This window comes from Nomascus leucogenys, chromosome 3, assembly GCF_006542625.1.
Source record: "Nomascus leucogenys isolate Asia chromosome 3, Asia_NLE_v1, whole genome shotgun sequence".
Classification (NCBI taxonomy): Eukaryota; Metazoa; Chordata; class Mammalia; order Primates; family Hylobatidae; genus Nomascus; species Nomascus leucogenys.
The window spans coordinates 125,164,021-125,182,994 of NC_044383.1; the positions used below are offsets into that span (position 1 = coordinate 125,164,021).

General features: G+C 43.6%; 1 protein-coding gene across 2 annotated transcripts; it reads left to right on the forward strand.

The window, feature by feature from the left end:
* The first annotated feature begins 318 nt into the window (after positions 1 to 318).
* On the forward strand, positions 319 to 14,972 carry ABRACL (ABRA C-terminal like). 2 transcript variants are annotated; one of them, XM_003255794.4, is made up of 3 exons: positions 319 to 567; positions 5,970 to 6,036; positions 14,381 to 14,972. In XM_003255794.4, the coding sequence occupies exons 2-3, from the start codon at positions 5,976 to 5,978 to the stop codon at positions 14,563 to 14,565; spliced, it is 246 nt and encodes an 81-aa protein (XP_003255842.1). In that variant the 5' UTR covers positions 319 to 567; positions 5,970 to 5,975; the 3' UTR covers positions 14,566 to 14,972. The 2 variants fall into 2 exon arrangements, with proteins under 2 accessions (XP_003255842.1, XP_012361358.1); XM_012505904.2 differs by having other exon boundaries at positions 484 to 567; positions 5,974 to 6,036.
* Positions 14,973 to 18,974: the final 4,002 nt, after the last annotated feature.

Below are 18,974 nucleotides of genomic sequence, written 5' to 3' on the forward strand. Positions count from 1 at the left end.
GTCTGACAAATTGGCTTTCAAGATTGCATTTCGTTTTGCGAATTAAGCCATTTTTAAGTCATGAGTCGTAGTTTTCTGGAGGCCCCCGACATCCGGAACCCATGAATGCCACGTTCTTTCTAGCAGCCTTCAGCAATTTGGGGGCGCTTTGTTTCTTACGTTGGGAGAGAAATCCTGCAGGAAATCGACGCCCAGGATCAGATGCAGATCCTGGGATCCTTGGCTCTGAGTAGCACGGTGGAAAAGTGGGGTAATCGAGGCTCTAGGCCCGTTTTCCTAGGAGCCCAGGGCGCTTCACCTGTCTGGAGTCAGCCCCTTTCTTGGACGTCTCCTCCCCTGAGTTTCCTCCTCATAGGCTTGTCCCTGGGAGTGTGGGCGGCCCCTTTCTTGAGCGCAGAAACACTTACTTTTCCCCCTACCCTGCTCCTCCTCCTCCACAGCCGTCTTTCTCTTTGCCTCAGCCACTTCCTTCCTTGGCTTCGCCCTCCCCAGTGCACTGAAGAAGGTAACCGGGTCCGGACCCACGCGGCACCAGTTCTCCGGCGGGAAGGAAAACGGGGCAGAGAGGTGCGTGAGCGCCCGGGCAGATGTGGCTTAGGTAGCAGGGATGGACCGGGTGTCCGTGGTGCGCCGCCGGGCACCGCGGGCTGCGGTGAGAGTCGGGTCAGGAGGGGGCCGGGAGGGGGCCCAGAGCGCGCGGAGGCTGCGACCGGCTGGGCTGAGACCTCGCGGGCTGGGGTCCCGGGGGGCGCGCGCCGCCCACGTTCCCACCTCTCGGGCCGACTTCCGCACTCGGCTCACGTGACGTTTCGCCGGCCGGGGGCGGACTGGGAAGCCGGCAGAAATGGAACGATTTTTACCGCGGTGCGACGTGTCGGCTTTGCACTTGGCGGTGGTTCAGGAGCCAGTTCTGCAGAGCTGGGTGGGGAAAGGCTGGGGGCGAGGGGAGAGGCTGCCCAGAGGAACGTGGTGGCCTCAGGGCAGTGGACTCTGCAGCGCCGGAGGTGGGTGCGGCTCTGTGCGCCCCAGGTCGGGGTGCAGAGTCGTGAGGGGACACCAGGGGCTCGTGGAGCCCGGGGCAGGGTACGTTTTCGTCGCCCGGTTTGGGTGCTCGCTCTCGCGGCGCTTCGGGGCGCCCGGGCCACAGGGGAGGCGGACCCGCGGCGCCGGGCCGGGAGCTGCGGAGACAAAGGCTTCCGGGACGCGGCCCTTCCCGGGCGCTGGCGGTGCCGCCCCGCAACTGGGGGCCCAGCTCCGCGCTCCCCAGCCCTGCACTGGTGCCGGCGGTGACCGTGTGATGATGGGCTGCAGGGCACGGGGTTAGGGGACCTCTACCAGGCAGAACCCCAAACTGGGAGCAGGATGGCCAAATATGGAGTGAGCGCGCCCCAGGGAGGAAGGAGCCCAGTCATCCTTTGACCCGCACCAGCTGCTTGTCCGCGATTGCGAAGGAGGGCTGGGAAAACGTGCCCAGCCCGAGTGTGTAAAGTTGGTTCCTGGTTCCAGACATATCTATTCCAGTAGGCTTTATTTCCTTGGATATTAGAAAATCTCCATGCATTGCCTCCAAACTTTTGAAAAATAACAATGCCCTGAGGGAAGGTTCTGCCTAGTCCTCCGACTTTCCGCTTCCTTTGTGTTTCCCACGCACAAAGCCGAAATCGATTCTGCGACGACAATTAGAGTGCCTGGCCGGCATCTGCCTCGCCTTCCCTGGAGCCTTTTCCTGTCTTCTGGTCCAGCCGCTCACCGTTAAGCTCTTCCCCTTAGACTTGCTCTGCTTCTCACCTCTCCTCATTGTTCTTTTTTTTTTTTCTTAGACATAGTTTCACGGTACTCGTGAGAATGTGTTACATTCATATAACCAAATCAGGGTAATTGGGATATCCATCATCTTAAATATTTATCTCTTCTTTATGCTAGGAACATTCAACTTATTTGCTTTTAGCCATTTGGAAGTGTACAGTCCATTAATGTGAACTATGGTCACCCCACTGATCAATGCAACACCAGGTCTTATTTCTTCTAACTGTATTTATACCCATCAACCTCTCTTCATCCCTCCGCCCCCTTCATTGTTCTTCATCTTGCTCACTGCAGTCCTGGGATTCTGTCCTTATTATAAAAGGCCATGGGTCTTTCAAGGATTGTGTCACAATAGGTATTTTTCCCCCTTTGTCCCTCTCCTTTCTAAATATTAAATAAATAAAACGTCAAATTATGTATGCTAGCAATTGTTTCTAAACCTGTTATTTTCCTATTTATGGTGGTCTGGGCAGGGAGCCTTTCTTGCTTTGTAAGTGTTCTGCCTTGGTAAGAGCTCAGCATGTCACATTTCATACAAATACCACTCACTATTATATTTAGTGTATTTGCATAATGGCAAAAGAGGAAGAGGAAGGGGTGAAAGAAGAGCCACCACGATGTGGTAGAAACAACATTTAATTGTGGGGCGTTAACCCCTGTTTCGTTATCCTTAAAATGGGGATAAATAAATGCCTTGCAAGGTTCTTAGAACTACACGAATTAACGTAGATAAGGAGCCTGATGTGTAATTAATTACAAAGAAACGCTGGTTGCCTTTCATGCTTAAAATTGGATGAACGTACATCTGCTTAATATAATGCAGGTATGTGTACTATATATAATAGATGAATTTCCTCTTTGATTCTCATTATTCAATGAGAGCTAAGTCTGAAGTGTGTTGCTGGTGGTGGGAGGAAGGAGCGAAGAAGAGTGTTAAAGAGGTAACATCTTTCCAGGGAGTCGGGAATCAGAGAATCAGAGAATTGGAAAGTTCCTTAATTTCTCTGGACATTTTCATTCTCCCTTTGTCCAGTACAGGCTAATTTCCTCATCATCCCTCGCAGATCCTTACTATGTCTGCATTAATATTTCTAGGAACAGGGTGCAAACTTTATTCATTGTTGGGCAATTTTAATTGCTAGAGAACTTTTTTATATGGCTCTCAAATCTGCCTTTCTATTACACTTATCCACCCTACCCAGTAGAGGAACACAAAGAAATACTATTCATATAAGTACATAAAAAAGAGCTTTAGTTTTTTTTTGTTTTGTTTTTAAAGCAGCAGTTCTTCTCTAAGCTAACTTTATGGGTCAAGATTCTTTAGACTGCAAGTAATGGGAACTCAATCAAACCAACACAAGCAAAAAGAGGAAAGATACTAGTTCACAGAGCTGGAAAGTCCAGGGTCATAGATAGGCTCAGTCATTGTTATATGGCTGGACATTTCTTTGTGTTAGCTTTATTCCTGGCAAGCTGTTTTCATGTGGTGGCCATTGACATCAGGGACTATAAACTAATATCTTAGAACCCAGTGAAAGGAGAGTGTCATTTTACTAACTAATAGTTCTAGCAAAATCACAGGGCTGAACCTCATTGTTCTGGATGGGCTCAGCTACCTCATGCCTCAAACCAATCATTCTGGTCCTGAACTGCTTCTGGAGCCCAGGGTAAGACTCTATCAGGATACGTGAGTTTAGCATAAGGAGGGAAAGGCTTTATCCAAACAAAACATAGGCTGCTGGTGCCAGAATGGGAAATGGGTGCTGGGCAGACAAAACAACAGTTGCCCACCACACTGCTATTAATAGTTTTTTCCTACTTTTTTTTTTTTGAGACAGAGTCTCGCTCTGTCGCCCAGGTTGGAGTGCAGTGGCCTGATCTCGGCTCACTGCAAGCTCCGCCTCCCGGGTTCACGCCATTCTCCTGCCTCAGCCTCCCTAGTAGCTGAGACTACAGGTGCCTGCCACCACGCCCGGCTAATTTTTTTTTGTATTTTTAGTAGAGACGGGGTTTCACTGTGTTAGCCAGGATGGTCTCGATCTCCTGACCTCATGATCCACCCGCCTTGGCCTCCCAAAGTGCTGGGGATTATAGGTGTGAACTACCGCGCCCAGGCTTTCCTACTTTTATTCTCATGGCATGGTGTTCAGGCCTAGTGGCTGTGTACTCTGTGTATATTTTAGCTTTTTAGTATCTCTCTTAAACTATGTCTTGAATTGCATATAATGTTACAGATATTACTTCACCAACACAAAGTCCCCAATATTTGAACACTATAAATTTTCATATTTTTTATGAAGATGCATTTAATTGAACATTTTGCATTTTATTGCAATCTAAGCTTCTTAAATTATAATATTCGCACAAGCAACAGAGCAGATGGTAGTGGCACTTTTAATAATTAGCAGATAGAAAATCTAGTGCCCCAGTCAATATCGTGTAAGCAGGTGGTATATAGTCATAGGTGTCACTCTTGTTTTTAACAGCTAGCAAGAATTAGCTACAATCCATCTGGATAAAGTTGTTTCTTCCAAATTATCACCCCAAAGGAAACCATACACACAACTCCACCTTTTTGGTCCTTTATATGATTTGAAAAAATTATGATTTGAAAACAGACTGTGAACTGATGCATCTTCTACCCAGTTGCTCATACTTCCTGACATCCTGCAGGTGTACTTCCAATCCCTCTCAAGGCTTTGCGTGTTCTTTTCAGTTCATGAGGTCAATATTTCTTAACCCTCTACTCTTAGTGCCAGACATGATAGAGCAGTGAGCATTATAGTCAGATCCCTGCAGAGGGGAGCTTACCCTGTAGAAGTGAAAGTCCAGAAATGTAATTCCAATTGAGTGAAATGAAGAGGGGCACCCGGTGCTATGGGAACACACAGTGAGGGAGGTGCTCCTCCTCCAGGGTTTCAGGGAAGGCTTTTATTTAAGCTGGAGCAGGATGTGTGTGAATTAGCTCCTGGAAGGAGGAATAGCTATAGTCTGGGTTGAAGCCACAGTATGTGTGAAGGCTGGAGGTGAGAGAGCAAGGGGGCATTTGAGAGATTAAAAAGTCCCACGTGGCTACAGCCTAGAGTTCAAGGGGGTGGAAGAGGCTGGAACAGTGTGCAGAATCCAGCTCGTGGAGGACTTAGTGAACCAAGGTAAGGCTCAGCTTTTGTTTTATTCTGAACTCCTCCTTATCTGCAGATGAATGATCTTCACCACGAGCTATTTTTTTTTTTTTTTTTTTTTTGAGAAGGAGTCTCGCTCTTTCACCCAGGCTAGAGTGCAGTGGCGCGATCTCGGTTCACTGCAGGCTCCGCCCCCCGGGGTTCACGCCATTCTCCTGCCTCAGCCTCCCGCGTAGCTGGGACTACAGGTGCCCGCCACCACGCACGAGCTATTTATTGCAATCAGATTTACTGGGCACTGCCCAGAGAAGGCCATGACGTCCCTGTATGTCACTGGATTGACCGGATGGTATTAAAATTGCTGTTGTATTGATCTGCCTCCCCCACTAGACTACAGGCTCCTAAAGGGCAGGGAGTGTTTGTCAGTTTATTCTGGGGTGCCCAGCCGCTAGCTTAGGCCTGCCTCAAGTGTGCTGTGCGTTTTCTCCTTTGTTGCCTTGCTTTGTGTATGCACTTCCTCCTGTATAGAGTGCCCTACCCCACCTGTCTGGCTGGACCACTCCTCCCCAGTGACCTCCAGGAAGCCTCCTGCTGCTTCCTCCTTTGTGCTTCCATATGCCTTGGACCCACCATTCAAAGAATATTCGTCTCATTGCTCTTCATTGCAGGCCCTCATCTGCCTTTAGAATGTGACATCCCCGAGGGCAGATCCTGTGCTACACACCTTTTGTATTTTTGGTGCCTGGCAGGGTACCATGAAGAGGACCTACTCAGAGTGAATTGTGGGTGCAAGGAGAATGGCTGTATTCTCCCCCACAGACGTGGAGAATAGGAGTGCAGGGAGCTGAGGGGGCGGTTACAAAGGTAGAGGGAAAATGGGGACACTTCAGTGCCACATGCATCACACAAATATTTTTAGGAAAAGGAACATGGTAAATTAATAGTGACAAATGCGACCTGAACAAGACAAAGGGCTCTTGGATTTGGATGTGCTTAATGGAATGTAATGGTGATAATTTAGACTTCCTTTTTCTCTCCCAGGCAGCAATGAATGTGGATCATGAGGTTAACCTCTTAGTGGAGGAAATTCATCGTTTGGGTTCAAAAAGTAAGTATCTAACAGAGGTAGAGTATTTATCCTGGCTTTACCTTGGAACAGGTGAGACTGGCATGCTGGAGAAGCCTATGAAGGGGTCACCCAGGGCTTCAGGACACAGGTGTGGCAGCTCTGCCCACAGCCCCAGGTTATAACTGCCCTTAGCCAGGAATTGACATCTGGAGACACGGGGCTTTTGGGGTATTGTGATTCTGATGCAGGGAATGGTTGAGATATTTCATTATTTTTCAATAGAAAGCAAATTACCAAGCTTCTTTTATTTGACTGCATTGAAATTTGGTAGTTGAATCATGTTCAAATTTTTACTTATCATACTATTAAAATTCATGTTTTCTGCTTTGTTCTGCTGTCATTTTACAAACTTCTTTTTTTTAAATCATCTTATCTAAAATGTGATCATTTTACAAACTCCTAAATGACTAGGGATTTACATTGAAATTATACTAAATTATACTAAATTGTCTTTATTTTCTCCAAATCTTGAGTTTTGTATAATCAGATATTAAGTAATATAACTAAAATAAATCATCCTTTAGGTAGTGTTTAAGAAAAATTATCTTTTTCTTCAGCAATAACTAGGCAGCTTCCTTGAAGATAGTGACATGCAAAATTGGTAGTGTTAGTGTCTTCCTAAGTCGTAATGAAAATTACTATTATACTTGTGGCTTTAGGTATTTGGTACATCTCAGATGAGATATGCAAGAATTTGGGGAGCATTTTGAAAATAATAAGAATAATAGACACACTCAGCAACAACTAGGATAATAGAATTCTAAGTTTTAAAATTACATCATGTAAGTGAAAAACAGTTCTAGAAAGTACCTCACAAGCTCTCAAGATCTGTGTCATTATAGTTTGATTCTTCTTAAAGCACTATCTGTTCCCGAATCACAAATCCTTTGAAGTAACAGGACACACTTGGAAAATTCCATTAAGCCATTAATATCAAATGTCCCCTGCAATGGTTTTCTGTTCCTGCTGTAACAGATTGCCACAAATTTAGTGATGTAAAACAACACATTTAATATCTTAAGAGTTCTGTAGGTCAGGAGTTTGACAAGGGTCCTGCTGGAGTAAGATTAAGGTGTTGACAGGGGACTCCTTTCTATAGGTTCCAGGAGGGAATCAATTTCCTTGCCTTTTCCAGCTTCTAGAGGTTGCCTTGGCTCATGACTCCCTTTCTCTCTCTTCAAAGCGAGCAAGAGCTGATTGAGTCCACACATTGCATCATACTGACATCCTCCACTTTTAATTTTTTTCTTTTTTCAAGACGGAATCTTACCCTGTCACTCAGGCTGGAGTGCAGTGGTGCAGTCTCGGCTCACTGCAACCTCCACCTCCCGGGTTCAAGCGATTCTCCTGCCTCAGCCTCCCAGGTAGCTGGGATTATAGGCACCTGCCACCACGCTCAGCTAATTTTTGTATTTTTAGTAGAGATGGGATTTCACCATGTTGGCCAGGCTGGTCTCGAACTCCTGACCTCAGGTGACCCACCTGCCTCAGCCTCCCAAAATGCTAGGATTACAGGTGTGAGCCACCACACCCGGCCTAGTTTCTTGTATTTTTATTAGAGATGGGGTTTCACCGGCCGGGCGCAGTGGCTCATGCCTGTAATCCCAGCACTTTGGGAGGCTGAGGCGATTGGATCATGAGGTCAGGAATTCGAGACCAGCCTGGCCAACATGGTGAAACCCTGTCTCTACTAAAGGTACAGAAAAAAATTAGCCAGGAGTGCTGGCGTGTGCCTGTAATCCCAGCTACTAGGGAGGCTGAGGCAGGAGAATCACTTGAACCTAGGAGGCGGAGGTTGCAGTGAGCCAAGATTATGCCACTGCACTCCAGCCTGGGTGATGGGGCGAGACTTCGTCTCAACAAACAAACAAACATTAAAGAGATGGGGTTTCACCATGTTGGCCAGGCTGGTCATGAACTCCTGGCCTCAAGTGATCCACCTGCCTCAGCCTCCCAAAGTGCTGGGATTACAGGTGTGAGCCACCATGCCTGGCCTGCCTCCCTCTTCTGTTTTAAGGACTTTTTGGATTACACTGGGCTCACCCAGATAATCTAGGATACCTCCCTGTCGTAGGGTCCTTAATTGAATTGCATCTGAAAAGTCCCTTTTGCCATGTAAGGTAACATACAGATTCTAGGGATTGGGACATGGATATCTTCGGGGGCCTTTATTCTTCTTACTACTCCCTCTTTTTTGTCTTAGTCACTCTATTTCTGTATCAGACCCGAGTCATCATTACTGAAATGTACCAAGGAAAGATAAATGAGGCATATTAAAGCTGGTATGGACTCTAAGTCCTAAGTTAGTCAACAACTGAGTTGAATCATATGATCAGTTAATACTTATTGAGTATCTATATATGCTAATAACTGTGTAGTACAAGTGGTATAAAGTGTATTCCTTTTCCTCAGGGATTTTACTACTTAGTTGATGAAAACAGATAAAATCTCATAGTCCAGGTGCCATGGCTCAGGCCTGTAATACTAGCACATCAGGAGGCCAAGGTGGGAGGATTGCGTAAGCCCAGGAATTCAAGACCAGCCTGGGCAACGAAGGGGGATCCCATGTCTACAAAAAAATTGAAAAATTAGCCAGGCATAGTGGCATGCAACTGTGGTCCCAGCTATACTGGAGGCTGAGGCAGGAGGATTGCATGAGTTCAGGACGTCGAGGCTGCAGTGAGCCGTGTTCAAGCCATTGCACTCCATCCTGGGGGACAGAGTGAGACCCTGTCTCAAAACAAAAACAAAAACAATAAAAAACTCATGAGGCAATTATCCAAAAAAAAAAAATGGTATGCTGAACTATGAAGTGCTGACATGCAGTATGGTTCCTTCAAAATGGATTATTGGAAGTTGTAGTAGTTGGGGGCACTCAATGAAGTCTTGCATCTCAGGTAGGACTTTGAAGTGTAGGGCAGGTCAGTTTAGGGGGAAATCCATGAGTTGGTTTTGGAATGGGAATGAATGTATTGTTTGAAGAGAACACCAAGAAGACATTGGAAAATGTAATTTATTTAGTTTCTTTTTTGAGATAGAGTCTCACTCTGTTGCCCGGGCTGGAGTGCAGTGGCACCGTCTTGGCTCACTGCAACCTCTTGTCTTCTGAGTGCAGGCAATTCTTGTGCCTCAGCCTGCCTGTTAGCGGTATTACAGGTGTCCACCACCACGCCTGGTTAAATTTTGTATTTTTAGTAGAGATGGGGTTTTGCCATGTTGGCCAGGCTGGTCTCGAACTTCTGGCCTCAAGTGATCCGCCTGCCTCGGTCTCCCAAAGTGTTGGGATTACAGACGTGAGCCACTTCGTCCAGCCATAATGTATTTAGTTTCCTAATCAAAGAAATCAACAATCTTCCCTAACGCAGTTTTTCTCCCACCCATTTTACCACACCCACTTGATGGAGGCCTGATGAGTCTTATTTTCCATAGTGGTGTCCCTCCTGTTCCTCCTCCCACACTCCTGATTTTTCCTGAGCTCAATGAGGTCATCTTGCTCTTGGCAGCATTATTATTGTTTTTTTCTTTTTCTTTTTTTCTTTTTTCTTTTTTTTTTTTCTGGGATAGAGTCTTGCTCTGTCGCCCAGGCTGGAGTACAATGGTGTGATCTTGGCTCACTGCAACCTCTGTCTCCTGGGTTGAAACAATTCTCCTGCCTTGGCCTCCTGAGTAGCTGGGATTACAGGCATCCGCCACCACCCCCAGCTAATTTTTGTATTTTTACTAGAGGCAGTTTTTCGCCATGTTGGCCAGGCTGGTCTCGAACTCCTGGCCTCATGTGATACACCCGCCTCAGCCTTCCAAAGTGCTGGGATTGTAGACGTGAGCTGCTGGCCCCAGCCGTGCATTACTATTGTTTGGATAGTTATTAGGTGTTATAGGCAGATTTCCAAAGATTTGTAGGATTTTCTTTTCTTTATCCATATCAGCCTAGTGTTTATTGGTCATATTCAATTAGTTTTTAAATTCTGACCTTTACATTACTAGAAGAGTGTCATTATTCTGGTAAGGCAAACTGAAATTCCACTTCAAAATTAGCAGCTTTCACATTAGAAGACTTAAGATAATTACCATAACTTCTATAAGCATGGAAATACTTTTAATTTTGCAGCTTCATCAGGATACCTTGGCTTTCTCATTCCTGGCAAAAGATGACTTATTGAGTTTGAAAGCATATATAGATACGTGTTATCTTTGAACAAGTTATGGTTAATTATTTAAGTTGTATCTGGAGTAATTTTGCTTTAGTCTACATATGATGTATGAGCTCAAGATGAAAACTGATGAATTTAGTTTTATCTTTTCATTCAAAGTCAAATTCCTTAAAGTCTCATTTTTCATATAGCGAAAAAAGATTAAATGGGGAGAGAGCACTTGGAAATTTAAATTCTTTCATTCGACAAATTTTTTTTAGTGTCCCCTTTGTGCTCAAGTGCTGGAGATGTAAAAATAAACAAAATTCCATCTCCATCTTTGAGGTCCTCTTTAGGTAGCTGAAAGACAAACTGGAAGTACCTAGAGGGAAGTGATTAACGTGGGCTGTAAAGTCAGACTCTCTGGAAATGAATCCCAGCTCCTCTACATACTTGCTGTGTGACCTTGGCTACTTTACTAAACTTTTCTGTGCCTTGTTTTCCTTATTTGTGAAACAATAATACTCTATTTCAAGGACACATTTCTTCACATCAAAAAATCTCTAAAATAGGCCAGGTGTGGTGGCTCGCGCCTGTAATCCCAGCACTTTGGGAGGCCAAGGCAGGCAGATTGCCTGAGGTCAGGGGTTCGAGACCAGCTTGGCCAACATGGTGAAACCCCGTCTCTACTAAAAATACAAAAATTAGCTGGCCCTGGTGGCGGGTGCCTGTAATCCCAGCTACTTGGGAAGCTGAGGCAGGAGAATCGCTTGAACCTGGGAGGCGGAGGTTGCAGTGAGCCAAGACCACACCATTACACTCCAGCCTGGGCAACAAAAAGGAAACTTCATCTCAAAAGAAAAAAAAGCTCTAAAATAAAAATGCGTCTTATAGTACATGGCATGCTATGGTTAAATTGGCAGTTTAATTATAAAATAATGATGCTTCTTGTAATCAATTGTGTCTTATCTTCCATGAAATACAGATTAAGTGAATTTCAATGACTGTAAAATGCATGGAACAGTTCTGGATCATAGCAAGTACTCAATAAATGTTAGCTATTAATACTGAAAATGATGGTGAGTGCTTTGATAGATACATACTCAGTTTTATAAGAAGAGCTATTCACTCAACTGAGGGGATCATGAAGGACTTCTAGAAAAGGTGGCATTTGAATTCATTCCTGAAGAAAAATAATTTAGCTAGGAAGAAGTTTCTGGGTTTCTGGGCAGACGACTGAACATGGGCACTGTTACAAAGGTAGAATCTGTCATATAACCTTAGGCACAGCAAGCAGTTCATTGTGACTGGATCAGAAGGTACATGCAGTGATATGGCAGAAGACCAGGCAAGTGATAGATGCAAGGCCAGAGGATGAAGAGCCTCTTCTGTGAGGCCATGGACTCCCCTTTATTTAGAAGGTCGTAGGGAGCCATTGAAATGTTAAAGTAGGCTTGATGAGATGGCTCACACCTGTAATCCCAGCACTTTGGGAGGCCAAGGCTGGAGGATTGCTTGAGCCCAGGAGTTCGAGACCTCATCTTTATTAAAAATAAAAATAAATTAGGTTGGTGGTGCACGCCTGTAGTCCCAGCTACATGGGAGGCTTGGAAGGCTCAAGAGGATCTCTTGAGTCCAGGAGTTCGAGGTTGCAGTGAGCTGTGATCACACCACTGCACTCCAGCCTGGGCAACAGATCGACACCCTGTCTCAAAAAAAGAAAAAAGAAAGAAAGAGGGATTAAAGTAGAAGAGTAACAATGAGCTTTGCATCTCATAAAGTTTCTTCCACATTTTTTCTTCCACACCCATGTGGAGGATGTATTGAGGGGCAAAAATGCGGAAAAGGAGGCTGGTACAGAGTTCTCAGTGAGCAGCTTGCAGTGATGCAGGTGAGAAACACTTAGGGCCTAAACCAAGGAATTAACTGTCATTGGACAGGAGAGGCAGTAGCCACAGAAGGCACAAAGAAGGTGGAATCACCCAAACGTTTATCAGATTGAGGGGTGAGGGGCCATGAGAACTCCAAGATTACACCCAGGTTTCTGTCCTTGGTGCCTTTAGAAATTTTAACCAAAGTTGAGAATTTATTATATGCTGGGCACTCTATAAGAGGCTTTATCTTTATTATGTCTGTTAATCCTTGCAACAGCCCTGTGAGAGGTATTTTTACCCTCATTTGATGGATACCTGAAGTTCAGAGAGCTTAGAGGACTTTCCTGAGGTTACCAGCAGCTCCACTTCTACCTGTAATCAGTGACAGGTTCCTGTTGCACACAGTGTCATGTAGGTAGAATTTGAAAAATCAAAGAAGTGCATCTTTGCTTTCCAGGCCAAACATGGTCAGATTCCCTGTTTTCCCTCTAGAACATCTTTTGTCCTCCTTCTCATCTTAGATGATCTACTTCAGGTGAGTAAACTACGCACGCTGGTCACTGTTCCCCCAGCCACCTTACTCGTTTTCAGCCTTGCCTGTGGCTTGGCACACTCTCCCCATTTGTCTCAGTCACAACAGAGCCCCTGGTTGCTGATGCTCAGTATGTGCCAGGCACTGTGCCGAGTGCTTTTGAACTGTGTCTCCTGGCAGCACTGAGAAAAAGATGTTCAGGTCTCCATTTTACACAGGAGGAAGCCAAGGCTTAGGGAGCTTTAAACAAGTTGCCCAAGGCCAAACGACTAGTAGATGGCAGAGATTTCAACTGAGTACTGTTAGGTTTTTAAAAAGCTCCATGTATATCATCACAATGAAGATGAGGAAAAAGAAAAAGGCTCCGGTTATTGTCTCCTTTAAAGTCCAGAAGAGGTACTGCCTCCTCCATGAAGTCTTCCTTACCATTCTTGCCCAAAGACATCTTGCCCTCCTCCAAACTGTAAAATATATTTTCTTTTTTTCTTCTTTTTTTTATTGAGACAGGGTCTCACTCTGTTGCCCAGGCTGAAGTGCACTAGCACGATCATGACTCACTGCAGTCTTGAACTCCTGGGCTCAAACAGCCCTCTGCTTCAGCTTCCTGAGTAGCTGGGATCACAGGTGCACTCCACCAGACCTAGCTATTTTTTTTTTTTTTTGGGAGAGACACGGTCTCACTATGTTGCTCAGGTTGGTGTCAAACTTCTGGGCTCAAGGTATCCTCCTACCTTGGCCTCCCAAAGTGCTGGGATTACAGGCATGAGCCACTGCACTCAGCCGGGATGTATTTTCTTTGCTCCTCATTTGGCATCCAATCACATACTGCTTTGTACTGTTGCTTTGTTATGTGTATGGTCCTTATTTCCTCATGGGAATCGAAGTCATTGCTTTGAAAGCTAGAAAGTGATTCTCTACTTATGTCTGCCTCTAGTGTCTAACACAGTGCTGCGTTCACAGTAGGAGTTTGCCAAGCATCCAGTCGGAAGTTCTAGCCAGGGAGCATGGGAACTCAAGAACCTTTGGTCAAGGAATGGTCCTCCCCTCACTGTGATGGCCATCCTCTTGACAGTGGGTATAACCTTGGAAGGGAAGAACTTGCAGTAGAGGGGTAGGAAGAGGTCAGGGATTCAGTCAAGTGGTCAAAGGAATCACCCAAGGATAGGGAGGTGTCTCCCAGATTACTCTTGCCTCCAGGTTTTCAGGTTATTGATTTTTAACAGCAGATGTACTTTTGGTCTATCTTAACTTTCAATGTCTATGTTAAAAACTGGCCTCCAAATAAGATAATCTAGGGCTCATATGAAATACAGATTTCTGAGTCTACTACCTGGAATTCAGATTCAGTGGTCCTGATGAATGGCTGATGATTATGCACTTTTAAGGAGCCCCCCACTCCAACCCTGGGGATTCTGAGTGTTCAGAACACACTTAGAGAAACACTGCTCTTGATCCTGGTTTTCTCTTTTATTTGTAGTCTTTATTGATTCAAAAACTCACATAACAATTAACAAATAAAAATAGAAATTCATCTGCAGTATTCAACTTTTGTAAATGTTGGTTCTCAGTCTTTGGATAATCCTAAGGCTAAGAGGCATATAACATGTATTTATTCCATTACTTTTTGGATCAGGGAAGATAATATGTTGAATTTATGACTGTTAAGTGTTAAATTGTAATCTTGGATAGCCCATAGTTAGAAATTTATTAAAGATTTTGTAAATCTTCCATACTTGAGGGTATGAAACAGACTTTGCATTTGCTAACAATGTATTTTCTCAAACTAGATGCTGATGGAAAGTTAAGCGTGAAATTTGGGGTCCTCTTCCGAGATGATAAATGTGCCAACCTCTTTGAAGCATTGGTAGGAACTCTCAAAGCTGCAAAACGAAGGAAGATTGTAACATATCCAGGAGAGCTGCTTCTGCAAGGTGTTCATGATGATGTTGACATTATATTACTGCAAGATTAATGTGGTTTACATTATCTTTATGTACTGCCATTTTTTGTTTCTGGTAAACTGGAATATAAAGTGAAAGAACAAACATTTGAACATACTTAATGTATTTTTATAGAACTTTGTAAACAAAAGGAGATTCATGTTTTAGAAGTCTGTCCTTTTTGATATTTTGAAAGAAAATGTATGTATGATGCTATAAAATAAACAAATCCTATTATTTTTCTCAGGAATCTGGTTGGGAATTGTAGGCAATGAGATTTTTTTGGGGCCAGGGACAGGGGAATGTTTGTTTCATAAATAATTAGACATTTTCTATAGATATTTGACATTCTGCGAAAGCAACAAGCAAACTGAAGACTAACTCCTATGAGAAATATTATAATGTTTATGTAATAAAGACATGTAACTGTCTTAAATTTGCCTTATTTTGTCATTTAAGTAATTGTGTGCTTCTCAGAATTGAGTTTTTGCATGAAGATTAGGTAACTGCAGTAGAAGTTATGTTAATCTGAAACAAATTCTCTCAAAACTACCAAATTTAAGTAATAGGAAGGGCTGGGCACGGTGGCTCACACCTATAATTCCAGCAATTTGGGAGGCTGAGGTGGGCAGATCTGAGGTTGGGAGTTCGAGACAGCCTGGCCAACATGGTGAAACTAAATATACAAAAATATACTCTACTAAAAATACAAAAATTAGCTGGGCGTGATGGCACACATCTGTAATACCCGCTACTGCGGAGGCTGAGGCACAAGGATCGCCTGAACCCAGGAGGTGAAGGTTGCAGTGAGCTGAGATCGCCCCACGGCACTCCAGCCTGGGTGACAGAGCGAGACTTGGTCTCACACACACACACACAAAAAAAGGAATGGTTAGTGTTATGGTTGGACCCTATACAAAATATTTATTTTGAGGCTGATTGTGTGCTTACGGCTGAGTTAGGGGACAGGCCAAAAAATCTAACCTAAAAACTTCACATTCTAGTTGGGTTACACCCATCTGAAACAATATGGGATAATCTCTGATTGCATGTTACAGAATTTAAAATGACTTGGAATACCAAGGAGAATAAAAGCAGTGAGAGCCACAATGTCCAGGGGAGATATCCTGGAGGGGGCAGAACTTGCATCGAGGAATGATTGCAGCTGATTATCTCGAGGGAAAAAAAGACGGGATGATGAGGGTGATGACTGAAGGAAAGGCAGGACGCAAATCGGCAAGGCATGATCTCGTGAAAGGCAGGATATGAGGCCGACCAGAATGCTGGGGAGAGAGGTGGTTCACTGGACAATGAAAGTGGGACCTGGGAAACCAGGAAGAGGAATCTGAACAGAAATTGGAGCCAGGTCATTCCATGATGACAGTGATGTTTAGTGCAGATGGCCCTCACACTAGTGATTCAGGTGGATTGTAGAGAGTGAAGAAGTGGTCAGACAAGCCAGCTGAAATGTTGCCCAGGAATCTCATGGGGGTGACCATAACGCAAAGGCGGGGGAAGAATGAACTCCAAGCATGTTTTTAAAATCAAAGCCCTCTCATCTGTACTCTTTCTGCTGTGACAGGACCCCAATTCAAAGTAGATCAAACAACATTAGCATTCACTGGCACTTGCTGGTTATTGCTAATATTTATTGAGCATTTACAATGCCAATTCTTGTATAACCCTGTGAGGTAGGTACTAATAGTACCTTCCATTTTATAGATGAGGTAAGTGAGGCACAGAAAGGTTAAGTAGCTTGTCCAAGTTCACCTAGGTAGAAAGTTGTAGAGTCTGCATTTTGAAATTGGACTCTTCTAACTGGCAATTCCAGGGATGGCGTAGACTGAGCGTGGCTGGCTCCAGGGACTAAACTGTCAAAACTCTCTGCCTTTCCATATTGGCTCTCATGCGTTCTCTGATTTGATGTCTTTCTACTGTAAATAGGCTCCCTGCATATAGCTGGGAAGATGCTGCTAGTAGTTGCAAATTCACTTATTTCTAGATTAGCAATTCTAGTAGAGGGAGCATTTTTTTTTTTTAGAGGGAGTCTCTCTCTGTCGCCCAGTCTGGAGTGCAGTGGTGAAATCTCGGCTCACTGCAAGCTCCGCCTCCCGGGTTCACGCCATTCTCCTGCCTCAGCCTCCCTAGTAGCTGGAACTACAGGCGCCCGCCACCATGCCTGGCTAATTTTTTGTATAGTTAGTAGGGACGGGGTTTCACCATGTTGGCCAGGATGGTCTCGATCTCCTGACCTCGGGATCCACCCGCCTCGGCCTCCCGAAGTGCTGGGATTACAGGCGTGAGCCATCGCGCCCGGCGGGAGCATTTATTATAATATCTAATTATGAATTCCAATAAAGGAATTATAATTGTTTCCACTGCAATATAAACCTACCCCTTTGACCAATGGCATTTACCAAGGAGATGAGACACCGTGAACTGACAGGCCACGGGTAACATGCTGGTTTCTCAGTGGGGATGGGGTGAGTTATTGTGCTTCACAACCTCATTTCAAATAAGAAAAGGGTAGTTTTCTAAAGGAAACGATGTTGGCTACATGGGAACAACATGGGTTCACTGTAGAAATAAGAGACCTTTTGAAGAATGAATCCTTACAATTATGTGGCAGAAAATGAAAAGGTAAATGAGAAGCAATGGTCAAAAGCTACCATCATATATGCCCTCAGTGACTGAGAGAATAATGAACTAATTAACAGAGGTGGGAAAATTGGATGGAGAAGGAGGGCTAGTTTCAGGGAGTTTGATCTGGGCATGGTAAACTTGAGGTAGTTAAAGTAGAAACGTGTAGTAAGTAGGTGAGGATTTTCTTCTAGAACCCAGGCTAAGTAAAGGCATAGGAGTATAGACAGAGACTTGAGAATTACGGTTCATGGTTGATTTTCACCTTAATTTTGATTTGTATAGATAATTCTACTTCTGACTCTCATTACCATTAAATTGAAATTTTAATTATCAGGCACTTAGAAAATACAAAAGACAAACAATCTACAGGCTTTGTAAAAGTCTAGGCTGAGAAATTGAAGCAACCTTTAGATGGAAGCAATGTAGGAAGCCCAAAGACATCTAACAGAATTTTATGAGGCAGCTGACCTTGTGTAATCAAAAAGAATCTTAAAAAATCTATAGAAGTTGAAATTGTTAATCTGTCATGATTTGTTTAATGTCTTCTTGGCGAGCATCAAATGAAGTTTAGTTTTCAGCCCTTGATGATTTAACATTTAATGAACATCTTCCAGAAAAGATATATTCATGTGATTGTTCAGTTATTGTAAGAAAACTGACAGAGTATCATTTCTATCTACCATTGATATCCACGATACAGTTTTATGTATTTTCCTTTAGATTCAAGATGGTTAGTTCTTTGTATCGACTTCACATATACACATGATCCACATCTGGATCATGGTCTTAAAATTTAAAATCATAGATTTGATTTTTTTGAGCTATATTCACAGTGAAAATACTCTTTCTTGGCCATAAGCTGCATTGCAGTTAATTATCTCAGTAGTAAGTGCCATTGGCTACAGTTGGCTGGGAATTAGAGATTATCAACAGTTGTATACCAACATTCCTTTATTCACGCAATGAAAATATGGAACATCTACTTTGTTCAAGTCACTGTTCTAGGCGTTAGGAAGGACTAAAGCAAAGCACAATAAGAATAAACAAAATTCTATTCTAGTCCTCAAAAAACCCCAATTAGTACTATATATTATTAATAAATAGTATAAAAGAAGCTTTGGGTAAATGATATAGAGATATGGGTGCAAAGATAAAGAATCATTCCTGAGGGGACCTGGGGGGCTTTCATGGATAAAGTGATGTTTCTTGGGGCTTTAAAGCAATAGAATAATAGGGTAGGACTTTAGGGGTAGAGTTGCTGCTGCATACAAAGTCAGAGAAAGGCAAGTAATTTGAGGGACAGAAGGAAAGTGGTGTAACAACAGTTGAGGCTAGAAAGGAAGGTTGGGACATTATTTTGAACCTTTAGGACAGAAGAAACAATTCTAAGTGTATGTCTTAATAATCGTGAATTACAAAGAACTGTAAAAAAGCTTACATAAAATAATTTGATAAGTACCACTAATTATAAAGAAACTTTAATTTTTAAGTTCTGTAACATTGCTATTTTGTGTATTGAGATTAAATAAGACAATCTATAATTATAGCTTATCATCTTCATAGTGAATGACTGTTCATTGAAAACTGATTAAAGTTACATTACACGTTTGCATTCTTGAATTTTCTTAAGTTCCTGTCATAGAAAGTCCAAGCATACCCTAGTGTCCTGGAGTTACAATTTAAAAATAAGTTACTGGCTGAGTACAGTGGTTCACACTTATCCCAGCGCTTTGGGAGGCCAAGGCAGGAGGATCATTTGAGTGCTGGATTTCCAGACCGTAACAAGACCCCATCTCTA